Raw genomic sequence first — 12,592 nt, 5'->3', positions numbered from 1 at the left:
ATGCATTTATTACCCAAATAGTCATTTCCAGAACTAGTGAACCTCTTTCCTCATTTCTGAGACACATATTTTCTATCTCCTGTGTGTTTCGCACTTGAAACAGTTCTGTGTAGAGAAGTGAGAAAACAGCGATGGTATTAGTGAAAGCTGTACCACTTAGATACTTGTGAACTCTGGAGTAGGTTATTCAACCATTTTTAAATTAAAATTAATGTTTATATTAAATGTTCTACCAGTTCATGATCTCCATCTTTACCAGAAAAGGGGAATGGCGTTACCCAGGCACAGATAAAGTCTAAAAGTTACTCTCGTTAATATTCATAGTATGAAATTATTTTTGGTGCCTTTCATGTCCAGATTTCTAGATGAAGACTATGAAAAGAACCTTAATCATGTTTGATATGCAGTATCAATTAAACAATTATCAGCATCATGTTGAGAGAGCTGGGCTGATATTCCTGAGCTCTCTCTAGAGCTGGGAATATATTATCCAATACAGAGGTGTTCAGAAAATTCAGCATCCAAACCACACCCATTCATATGTTGTACAAAGTACCATTTGTTGCATGGGAGCAAACTGTCTCTGCAGCAAAATTTGGACTGAACATGTCTGGGCAGAATCTGAGAAGTGTCAGAGTAACACTGAATGATCCAGACTGGAAGGGATCTGAGGTCTTGTGGTTCAAGGCTCCTTAAAGCAGGGCTATCTGAACATCTGATTGCATTTCTAGACCAATGTCTAAAGCCTTCTAAATCAATCCAGAAGAAATCTACAAGAGGAAAGAAGCTGTGTCTAGGCAACTCCGATCTACAAAGCCATTACAAGAGAAAATGGCAGAAAATATTAGTGATAAACAACAAAGCTAATATTGCAGAAGTGAGTGCCTGAATTTAGCTAATGATTTTAAAGTAGTTTAGAGCCTAATAAACTTTGATCACTCTGGTAGGGATTTTCTGTGAAGAGCACAATCAGTCCTGCAGTCAATCCATTAGTTAAACTATCTTGGTACTTGTGAAGAATGTTATTTACATTTCTGTAGGTTTTTTCAGGGAGAGAACAGGGGCTGTATGGAAAGAGACAGACTGTATGAAAGGAGTTAATGTAAATATTTGAAGGAGGACTGTCTTTTTTTCAGCAGTCTAAAGCACAGTCTATAATTAATCTGCTGTTACTTGAACAGGTAAATGTAACAAGTGCTTATATTAAGGTGGCAAAAAGTTTGCATTTAACTTTGCTGAGTATATGATTGTGAGAAATTCTGCTTTTAGGCCTAGCTGTTCATGAATAACCACTGTCCACAGTACTTTTTCATTTGAAGACAGAAGTGAAACTATTCTTACTAAATGCTGTTTGTGAGGGAAGTTTTTTCAGTGTAAACATTGGGAAAAAACATACTATTTAATGCTACCTTTTTACTTCAAAACCAGCTGAAATAGAGAAATGTTATGTGCACATTTTAATCAAGGGATAAATATTAGTTGGACAATACAAGAAGGAATGAGAATTTCTGTGACAATAATTTAGAAACTGCAAAGGAAAAACAAAAAAGCAAAACTCAAAGCCAAAGTCCAACCTGTCAGAGTGCAGAACAGCTGAACAGAAAATGCAAAATGTCTGCACATAGGATTCAGGAAATATGTGTTCCCAAGGGAACAATACCAGTGAACCATAGTTCAGGTTGGCTGGTGAAATGCTCTTCTGCTGCTTTCTGCTGCCTACACTATTCTCGGCTCAAAATTCTGGCACATACTATCTCAGCTTTCCATTGCTGACCTCATTGCACCATTCATTCAAGTGGGACAAGCCTTGTAACTCCAAAATATGTAGCAGCATTCAAAAGAAACTGAACTTCAACCTACACAGTAAGTTTCTGCTTGGTAGACTCATACACCTGGCTCTGCTCAAGGGGGGTCAGCATTACAGCAGTAGGGCTGCTGTAATTACATGTATTCTGCTGCATGTCATTACAGCAGCAGAATTGCTGTCATGCAAGGCAGGATGTGGCCCCTTATTTTTTTTCCCTGATGTTGGGGTTTTTCTCAAACCCCATGCCCCACAACTTTGCAGCATTATTGTTTCATGGATACATTATTTCCATCAAGTACTGCCAGTCCTGACATTGATAGGCAGGGAATCAATACTTTTATAGAATCACAAAGCCAAACTAGTTCTGCAGATCCATGATGTGCAGTATGTGGTTTTTCATTCTGAATGTAATAACTGCAATTTGAAATACACCCCCACAAGCATTGATTGCATGCTTTAAGAACTTTACAATAAAGAATTGAATTAAGAAAGAAGAAACTGAATCACTTCATTTTAAAAAGAAAAATTCACTTGATGTGTTTTTTTCGTTTGCTAGCTATAATAGCAATAACCATCTTCAGCTGAGGACATTTCCTGGGGCTTAATGGCCCATGGCTGTGCTTCTTCAGGTGATCACATCTCCCAGTAGTCATTAATCCCCTACAAATGACCTGCACCACAGTCATTCAATGTGCTTCTTCTGAAAGTGAAATACTTCTGTATTTAATGCATCTTCCAGGAATAGGAGGGATCTTTCTGAGGTGAGGAATGAAAAAAGTTTAGTGATGTGTCAGAGAAGTATTAATTATCACAAGTGGATAAGATCCGATTCTAGAGTTAGCACGACAAAGAATTTTTCTATGCTAAGATCATGCTATTTATAAGTCAATATTTTTACATGTCACTATTCAAACTTATCCCAATTGCATAACAGTAAAATAAAAAAAATACAGATAGTTATCTGTAGTTGTTTTCCTTCTATGAGGCATCTCAGCATAGAAATAAAGTATCTCACAAAATAGAGTATGTGCCTGCAGCACTACTTAAAAATACTTTCTGTTCCATAGCTGTAAAAAATAGTTATGCAGTTTTACAAGGTGTTCGTGATAATGCAAGAAAACAAAGAAGTTGAATCTTTTGTACTTAAAGGTCTGAGACTCTTGTAAGTACGTCTTTTAGTAAGAATTTTATGGATCTTTCTTACAAATGGGACCACAAATACAGTCATTATATGTTCTGACAACCTTTCCTTGCTCAAGTAGCATTAAACTTTCAATTAAAGTACTTGAAGGGGATTTGTCTTGATAGAGGTTGAATGAGGATTGGGTATTTTTTTTTTTTTTTTAATTGGAATTCTACTTACTGATACACTGTGCTATTTTTATATTTCTATCCTGTGCTACTAAGTATGTAATACATACACTAGGTGAAGCCTCTACCAGTGTCAAACAGGTTCTGAGAGGGATTAGATCTGATCCCATCACTTTAGCTTTAATGAGTGCAAAATGAGAACCTTTTAGGTATTACGGTCATTTTTTATTTATATTGGACATTCAGATCTTATGTACTGTAGTGAGTGATTGTGTAGATGAGGACAGAAGTAGATTTTTGGGCCACACATTGTTAAATGTTGAATGTTAAACTATGTTACTGTTAAAATTGAAGCTCTCCTAGTCAGCACATTTTGATTGTGGAGTACCCTGAAAAAATAAGTATTAGAACCAGACCCGAATGTTCCTTTTCTTTTTCCCTTCAAGCAAACAAAAAATCACCTGAACAAAATACTTTTCAGTATAAACTGAATGTTTTAACTTACAGTAGGAAAATTCATTTACTTCAGTAACCCATAACAATAGCCTTAACATTGCAATTCTCTAAATTAGAGAATTTTTCTGTGTGAAAGACAAAGGTTTCTTTCAGAAAATTTAAAATACAAAATTTCCCATATGTATGTGTGCACACACTTTATATTGTGTTTTCTTTCTTGTTTTTTTTGGACAAAGCTATAACCTGAATTAGACTTTCCCCTTCAAGTATCCCTACTCAAACCAAAGCAGTTGTCAGCAAATAAACTAATTTTAAAAAAAATCTTATATCTCTCATTAAAATTCAGATTACTGATGCACAGAGCCAAAGACAAGATAAAGATTATTACGTCTTTAAATTGTTTCCAATCTAGTTTATATCTCACCATAAAGAGCAGGTTAGTGAGTAAATACTGATCTACTGTACTGCAGCTAGAATGGTTCTTTTGCCATAGATTCTTTTTAAGGCTTCTTCAGGTATTTATACCTACCGTGCAATTTGCAATGTCAGCATTCTTCAGACCATTTGCCAAAAGCCCAGTTATTATTGTCCTGTCTTCTTATATTTGATTCTGAGTACTCCAAATCCAAACTCGGTTGCAAAATAGGGAGGATCATGCAGACTTTGCCAGTTACCTTGTTTTGGTACCATTCAGAAAGAATTCAGAAATTTCAGACAGGAAGATATGTGGTAAAGAGTAATAGAGAAAAGAAAACATACCTTCCTAAAGAGAACTTATCAGTATGCCTAGAATTTCTCACAGTTTTTCTACTCAAGATCTCTATGTTTTTATCCATTCACTATATTTACAGGCAAATATAATTTAAAAAATCTTACATAGTATTTCTGATTTTAAATTCTGTGTTCCAGGTCTTGTTTTCCCTCTGTGCCGCATTTTGGGGAATCCAGATTATGAAGCGGATCACTTCATCCAAAGATAAACATCACTGAAAGAGCAGATGTAACATCATTTTAATTACAGAAACAGCACTTTGGAATTCTAACAGTTCCTTGGAATTAATCAACCATGAATCCTACTCAATTAAAATAATTTCACTTATGATAGGAGAGGTTTTGATTTTATATGATGGTTTGAGAGATTCATTAGGATGCATATTCTTTGTATTTGATTTAAAAAGATATTTCATCCCAAATAAAATGAATTGTTCATTCACAACCTGTATCTTTACATTCAAGGGATTACAAAGTCTTCAAAACCACATGTGAAAAGTATTTTTCACAATAGGAATAATTAAAATCATATTTGTTGTAACCTGATATAAAGCGACTGACTGTCTTCCTATTGAGGCTAAGCGTAAACATATGTGAATGTCAGTTTTTCCGTAATGATTGAATTACACTAGAATCTCAATGTCATGCCCAATTCAGTGTTCATAACATACAGTTACATGAGAATGAGAAGTCGAGGCAAGAAAATTATTAAAAACAGCATGATAAAATAACTTGAACTCGTATGAATTGAAACATCTTCAATAAAATTGGCTAATGTATGTGCTGTATAATGCAGGCTTGCAGTTTAGATTGAATTATTTAAGGATTACACCCTACAGTTGCCAACTTTAGATACTGATCAAGCCAGCACGTACACATGGGTATCCCATTGACTAATGTTACTCACGTGACCAAATATTTGCAAGGCTAGGCTCTTAATATCTGGTGATTTCCTGTTGGGGTGGTCTCAGGGGAGATACACATCTTGTCTTTCAGGAGCTGTTGGAAAGATGGTTTGTACTAGGATAGGAAAATTAAATACAAATGGTAAAGGGAGTCTCCAAACAGCAGGACTGGCAAAAATACTGGAGCTAGGTTGTTTTTCTTTCCTCACGCTCTTCAAACTTTTTTTTTGGCTCCAAGACTTTTAGAAATGCTTAAAGTCAAGTAGCTAGCTCTTCCAACTTTTTTTTTAGCTCCAAGACTTTTAGAAATGCTTAAAGTCAAGTAGCTAAAAATCTGTAGGCTATTTTGTGTGCTTCAAAATAGTAATAATACCTGGATTTAAAAAGTGGGTTTAAGTTTGTGTTGGGATTTTTTTCTATTCCATTTTCCTTGAAGTTGTTAATGACAGGCTAACAGAAATCTCAGATTTAGATAGATAGCCTACTTTTAATTAACCTGTATCTTTCAGTCTGTAGCTGTAACAGGTGCCACTGTCTGTATAATTGTATGTTTCTAATAAATTGTCAGAAACACAATAATGTTACATAAATAATATTGTTCCAATGTCCAGTGATAGTATCACTTTAGTAGTTTTGTGGGTTTTTTTGCTTTAAACCCCAAGTTTTAAGTTACTCCATTTGTTTATCACATGCCTTGTGCCTAACACTTCAGATTATGCCCAAAGACCATAAAATATTCAGCTGAGAAAGCAGGTGTTAATTTTATTAGAGGTACTAATACCTGAGATGCAAAGTAAGGATAATACCTTCTAAAACTGACAGTGTGTTTAAATAAGGGACTTACTTATGAATCTTCTTCACTTTCCATAATGAGAAGATGAAAAAAATAGCCCATGAAAAACCTAGAAGAATCAGACTATATGTACCTGTTTAGAAGTTTAATTCAAACTTTGATTCATAGTAAGGTAGGCTTCTGGTGTCTTTTTAAGAAATGGATATATACAATCACATACCTCTGAGTTCAAGAGTGGAAATATATTCTCTTAACTAACACATCAGTGCCACAGGCTGAAGCTTTCTCTGGTACTAGTAGTTCTTACCATTTCTTTGCCTGAATTTCCCCATAAATGGAATGGGGGTGATGGCAATACTGATGGTGTCTTTCACCATAATCAAAGTATTGCATCTAAGATCTTTTCCATACAAAGCTATTCTAGGATATTTAACAGAATGACAGAATCTGATTTCCTAAGTACAACACAATCTACAAACTTCTTATGTGACCCCTTAAGTTAGTGTACCTATATTTTCAAAATTTGTAGCAGTGGCATCAACCTCACAGGAATATTTTTTACATCAGTTTAATATAATGATTAAGTAATATAACAACGAGTCGTATTGACAGTCAGCTTCCTTATCAAAATGAATCCGTCAAATAGACAGGAGCAGGATAAAGATTTAACATTTTCTGCATTTAAAAACCTGATGAAGGCAACCTAGTCACTAAAGTAGAGGCCAGATAAATTTCCCCTTTTTCTGAGGGTTTTTAAATCACAATTTCCTACTTCCAAGGACTTGTCATTATATGTAGGTTGTTTGGAAGCAAAGTGCAGGAAAGGAACAGCATTCTTGCCATTGCATACTGAACTACAGAGAGTCTGAGAATGGCTCCTCTGACTGAAGGCTTGAACAGACTCATCATGGGTGTCTGAAACTCTTGTGTTTTATGATGTCATCCACTGGACATGTATAAGCAATCCTTTGGATACAGACTGCAAGCTAGGGTTTGCCTTTCCCAGAGAGGAGGAAGCTTATAGAAACACCATTAATTGTGTCACTGTTTGCTTTATGTATGTAGCTGAAACCCTGTCAACTTGCTTGACATGATTTCAGTATTTTGGGTACCTAACATCAGTACTGGATCTAGTACATGCTGTCATAGCCATTGTGTTGAATAAAACAGTGATCCCAAAGACCTGTGCTTTTGAGTAACCAAGAGACCCTGAAGACTAGATGGCAAATTAATGAGTTATGTGTATTTACTGTATTACATACAGTTAATTGAATAAATTAAATGCAAACTTCAAATATTGCTTATAAGCAATATATATGTATATATCACTATATATAGTAATATTTTGGTAAGCCACTCCTCTCCCCTCACCTTTTCAATATTCCATTGCTTATGTTGTGTGGTTTGAATAGTTGTATGGGATCAAGGGAAACCAGGTGAACTATGTGAGGAAATTAGTGAACAAAATATTGATGCAGAACTAACAGATTTTCTGCAAGTAACTATTTTTCCTTTAGAAAGCCATTGTTTCATGTCTCTGGAAATAAAAATATCTGCAGGCGAAAGTCGTAGCCTCACACATCCAAGTGTGAAACTTCAAAAATAACTTTTGTAAGGTTTACAGTATTTCTTAAGACTTCCTTTTTGTTTTGTTTGTCATTAAACTCCCCAGTGGCACACCTCGGGGGGAAAAAATGTAGATAAACAGAACCTTTTTTCAGTAGGAGCTGTTAAAAAAGTGACTTCCCCTGCTCTTTCCAGCTGTTGTAACACCGCATCCCTACACATGGCCTTTCTCGGACTGTGGACACAGCAATATCAAGTTACTGAAAACGCAGAAGTAAACAGCTGAATCCTGCATTCCCTTGAGACCTAGCCCTGCACCATCCGAGTCACCAAAAAGCTTGCTGCTGACCTCAGGATCAGGGCTGAGCATTCCCTGTATGGAAACAAGAATGATGCAATATTTACTGCAATTCAAGCTTTGGTACAGTGCATTAATTAAAAGTAACACTGTTGCACAGTTACTTGTTCCCATAAGTGTCTAACAAAGTGTTCTTTGTCATGTATTAAATTTTGAGCCCTTGGATCGATATATGATGACAGTTTAAGCTGTAAGCAATGCATCCCAGATACAAAGGACTTGGGTTCCTTTCTCTAGTCCTTTCTGTCTCCTGTTTTTTCTCAAGTCTGTGAGATTAGGGACATTGTTACCTAAACCATTATCTAAAAGAAGGAAGTTGATCAGATATTTTAAAGCTTCCTTTTCACAGACAAATTTCTGTGAGCTTTCAGGATTTTATGTCATGAGTTAGACACTGCTAAGCCAAATGGCATCAAAGGTAAGAGTTTTCTGGACTTTTTTTCTTTGCTTTTTAACTTGTGATTAAAAGATCTATGGCTCAGTGGTGGCTCAGCCATGGACTTCATCAAGAAGAGCAGTAACTCTTAGAGAATGCTGAAAGCATTTCCACATCTTACCATATTATGCTTGTTATTGATGCTTGCTTTTTATTTTTGTTTGTTTTGGATACTCACTTACTTTCTTTAACAAATGTTTCTCATTGCTGAAAACAAGAGCTATAGAAGGTTCAAAATCTAAGAGACAAACAAGAAGATTTTAATAGGTAATATTTTTTAAATGTTTTCCTTTTTAAACTGCTCTAGTGATGACATGAGTTTTGACTCATTATTTTTAAACTCTTGGGATTCCTAATACTGAATGGGAAAAAACCTATTCTTGTTCTATCAATTTTTCCATAAAACCTCTGGTTCCAGCATAAGTATATACAACAACCATGAGGCAGAGTTTTGCTGGGGTTCCTGGTTCCCTGTTGGTGTTTGACCCGTTCTGTTTGGAATTAAAACAGTGTGGGCCACCAGGCTGACTCTCTGAGAGCCCCCTACCCCTCAGGAACTCTCAGCACATGGAGACCTCAGCCACAACACGTCGTGTTACCTGTCACTCCCAGCAGTGCTGGTCAAAGCAAACCAGAGATGTACTGTGGCCTTCAGGACTTTTTCTTTCTACAGAGGAATAAGTGTAAAAATATTGAGATACAAACCACAAGGTAAAGCAAAAATAGGATATTTCACATACTGGAGAAGTACTCCCATATTAATATCAGGGCCAGTGGAAAACTTGGCTTGGTCCTTTGTCATTATTGCCCCACCTATGGAAAACAGCAGAAAAATGTGGAAACACTGAGTAAGAATGAACTGCTGAGTGTCCTTGTGTTTACAGTTTGGCAAAGAAAAGTGATACAAAATAAGTCCTCCCCCCACTCCTCCTTACTTTATTTTTAATGCTTCCTCTTTTATTCTTTCTTCCCATTTCTCTATCTGTGTCTCTCTCTCATGTTTATTTCTCTTTGCAAAAAATCCTCTCCTGTCTTACGTTAGGGTTTTGGGGTTTTTTGTGTGTGTGGAGCGACATACTGGCGTATTTCATACCCACAAATATGTTATTCTATTTTAATAAATAAGAACCAAACATAGTTACCTAGAAGTGCCTACTTTCTCTACTGTGCCTATCAGTCAACATGCTCTTCTAGTATTTGAAACACACAGTACACTGCTCATACATTGTTAATGTTATATTTATTTCATATGTATCTGACTAGTGTCCTCTAATGATTAATTTGCTATTTTCCATTCCAGTAACGTAGCACTGTTCTTTTCCCAGCTTCTATCCCCTTTCCTGTTTCTTTGCTATTAATTCCTTCCAGTTACTTGTTGTCCCTTCAGGGCTGTGCTTTAGCTGTCAATGGCTCTCTGCCTCAGGGTGTACTACTACAGTTTTTACACACAATTTCTAACCTGCTGATTTTAGTGTTGCAGAGGCAGGCAGGCAGCCCAGTAATAATAATATTTGATTAAAAGACATTAAATGAATAAAGAAAGTCATGGAACATTTTAAACACTATGGAATTTGTGGTGTTTCTGCTACTTATATTTTTCCACAAACCTTGAATATGAGTACTTCTCAGCACATAAATTAGAGTTATAGAAATGTTTGCCAGGAAAGAAACATACTGTAAGACAATTGAACTGCAATTTTTATATTGAAGAATAGCTTACTGAGTGTAATCATGTCTTTCGATGCTGTCTGTCTGCATTGAGGTCATGAGGCTGTTATTCGAAGATAATGGCAATACTTCTTTGCTTCAAGTAGCACATTTGTGATTTCACTTCTAACAGCCCTTTACCTTCTCTCCACTCATGACTCATGGCTGACTCATTACCTTTAATCATACTGAAAAACCAGAATTTATTTTTGCTCTTCTTTTAATCACAGTGTAAAAAAATGCTTTGAGGGAAGGTTAAGGTGTTATGCACTGCAGAACTGTAGTTATGTACCAACATGCTTATTTTTGGAAAACCTCAAGTACTTCCAGTTTCCAGTCCATCGTCACGAACTGGATTTCACAGTGGTGTCTAACAGAGGAGAGCCTGATGATCAGGGATCGGTGGGAGAAATTAAAAAGATGTTTCTGAGATTCTGACAGCAGTTTTCCATTTAAGGTCAGATCACCTTTGGTTTTACTTTATACATTACTTATTTTCTCTGAAATACAGCTGTAAGAGAGGAGTAATGTATTCATGGCCAAAAATAAGATATGTACTTCAATATTTTTTCTTTGCCAGCAATATTCCTGTTATTTATGGGAAAATCTAAGAGTGCCTCATAACTATCATTAATTTTACCTGATAATTGGATGTGTGTAAATGCCCTTGTTAATGAAGCACTCTGAACAATGGTTTGTGCCATTGCTTGGCATTTTTACCTCAGGTTGTCTCCTTCCAGGAAAGCCTTGTGGTAGCATTGGAATTTGGTTAGCATAGTCTTGGGTGTTATAGGACCGTGGAAACTTGCTGTCCCCTACTAATGGCTTCCTTTTTACACCTCTTTATGAAAGCCTGTAATATTTTCCCTGAGGAATCAAACAGCTTTTAAGATGTCACATGGAAAATAGTTTGTCTCTGAGTGTGGCTGAGAGATGTCTGAGCATTGGCAGAGGTGGGCATTGTACGGTATCAGGCAGCCTAAGGAACATGAGGTGATCTGTCTCCTTTCCCCAGCATTTACAGGTGGGGAAGCAGAAGTGGACATGGGCAGCAAGAGCTGCAGAGTGAGAGGATCACAGGTAACAGCAGGGCACTTTGGGTTAGGAGGGAGGTGACAAGGTGACACAGGAGGAGGCTGGCATATATGAGCCTATTGGTACAAAGGTGAATGGCACAAAAGTGAATAGCACAAAGTCCCTGTCATTCAAAATAGTTAATAAGAACCAAGATGACAAAGATGACCCACAAACAGTGCCTGTGGTCTATTTGTACGGGGTGGGGTGGTGGTGGCAGCTGTTACTATTATTCTTTCTTTGGGTTTTTTATGTTCAGGAAGCTCATCATTCTATGCCTTGAGTAGGTGCAAATCACATGGGTCTTGTAATACACAGCATGGATTTTTCTAGCAATACTTTAATCAATAAAATAAAATAATATGCTTTTGGGTTTGAGTATTTGACACGTATTCACAATACATGTTTTATGGTCCTATCAGTCTCTGTTGTTATATATGAGATAAGGAAAAAAGACAAGATGTAGCACTGGTCATTAAAGCTGGTATGAACTGTGCATTAAAATGCATAATTTAGTGCATTTTCTACTGCAATTCTCTTACTTAATGAGATGGCTATACAGGGTTGTATACAATGCCTGTGGGTCACCCACAGAAACAACATCTAGCTAGTGGATGCAGATGTACAGTGTTTTTAAAAAATATATTTCTTTTGAATTTTCAGAGAAAACAAAGTTTCAAATTGTATGTCCTCTACTCAGTACTTTACAAATATCATTGTAGGCACTGTAACACAGAGTAGCAGCTATGAAATTAATTTTTGTCAGCACATTGAAGAAATTTTCAGAGGTGTCTTGCTGTCAGATTTTATTGGGAGGTAGCAGCGATGACCAATATTACTGTTAGTAAGAGTTAGAGAATACTGATTACTCTGTTATTAATCTTAGTAAAAGTAATTCAGTATTTTAAGTGTAGTTGCACAGTTTGAGCTCAGTCAAATTTGCCAGAAATGTGCACTGGGATGTTTTTGTTTTTTCTGGAAGATTTTCTGGAACTTATGGAAAATGTAGTTATGTAGTCTAAATATATTCTGTGGAAAATGCTCAACTGTAAAGCCCATTTTCCTATCAGGGAGATCTCAGAGCAACACAATTAATAGTGCCTCTTTGAAAGGTCTAAGTACCTTTCTAGCCCCTTCCACAGGGAAGATATTAAAATGGGAAAAGCCAACTAGGCTGAGGACCATAGCATCATTTGTGTATGGATTACTCATCCAAGACTTTTTCATGAGTCAAGAATAGTTATGCTGTGCAGTTTCTATCTGCTTTCTGGTTGTCCATTTTACAAAATCTCTGGAGGTGGTCACGGAAGTAAATGGCTTAGACACTGTGTGTGAGAACCTGGAGGCAACTTTTCTCTAATGAGTTGATTCCAGGATGGAGAGAGTCTCACAGATAGGGTTCCTGCTG

The 12,592-nt window shown here is 36.4% G+C and overlaps 1 protein-coding gene across 1 annotated transcript in view; it reads left to right on the top strand.

The window, feature by feature from the left end:
- The window catches only part of AGMO (alkylglycerol monooxygenase), a 193,513-nt gene extending 188,949 nt beyond the window's left edge, over positions 1–4,564 (top strand). The window contains exon 14 of the mRNA XM_009994982.1: positions 4,484–4,564. Coding sequence (XP_009993284.1) covers positions 4,484–4,564 — 81 coding nt within the window. The remainder of the gene's footprint in view (positions 1–4,483) is intronic.
- The last annotated feature ends 8,028 nt before the right edge of the window (positions 4,565–12,592 follow it).

This window comes from Chaetura pelagica, unplaced genomic scaffold (assembly GCF_000747805.2).
Source record: "Chaetura pelagica isolate M959 unplaced genomic scaffold, ChaPel_1.0 scaffold12, whole genome shotgun sequence".
NCBI lineage: Eukaryota > Metazoa > Chordata > Aves > Apodiformes > Apodidae > Chaetura > Chaetura pelagica.
Note: the sequence above shows the minus strand (reverse complement) of the source record. Positions and strands in the feature narration are given on the sequence as shown.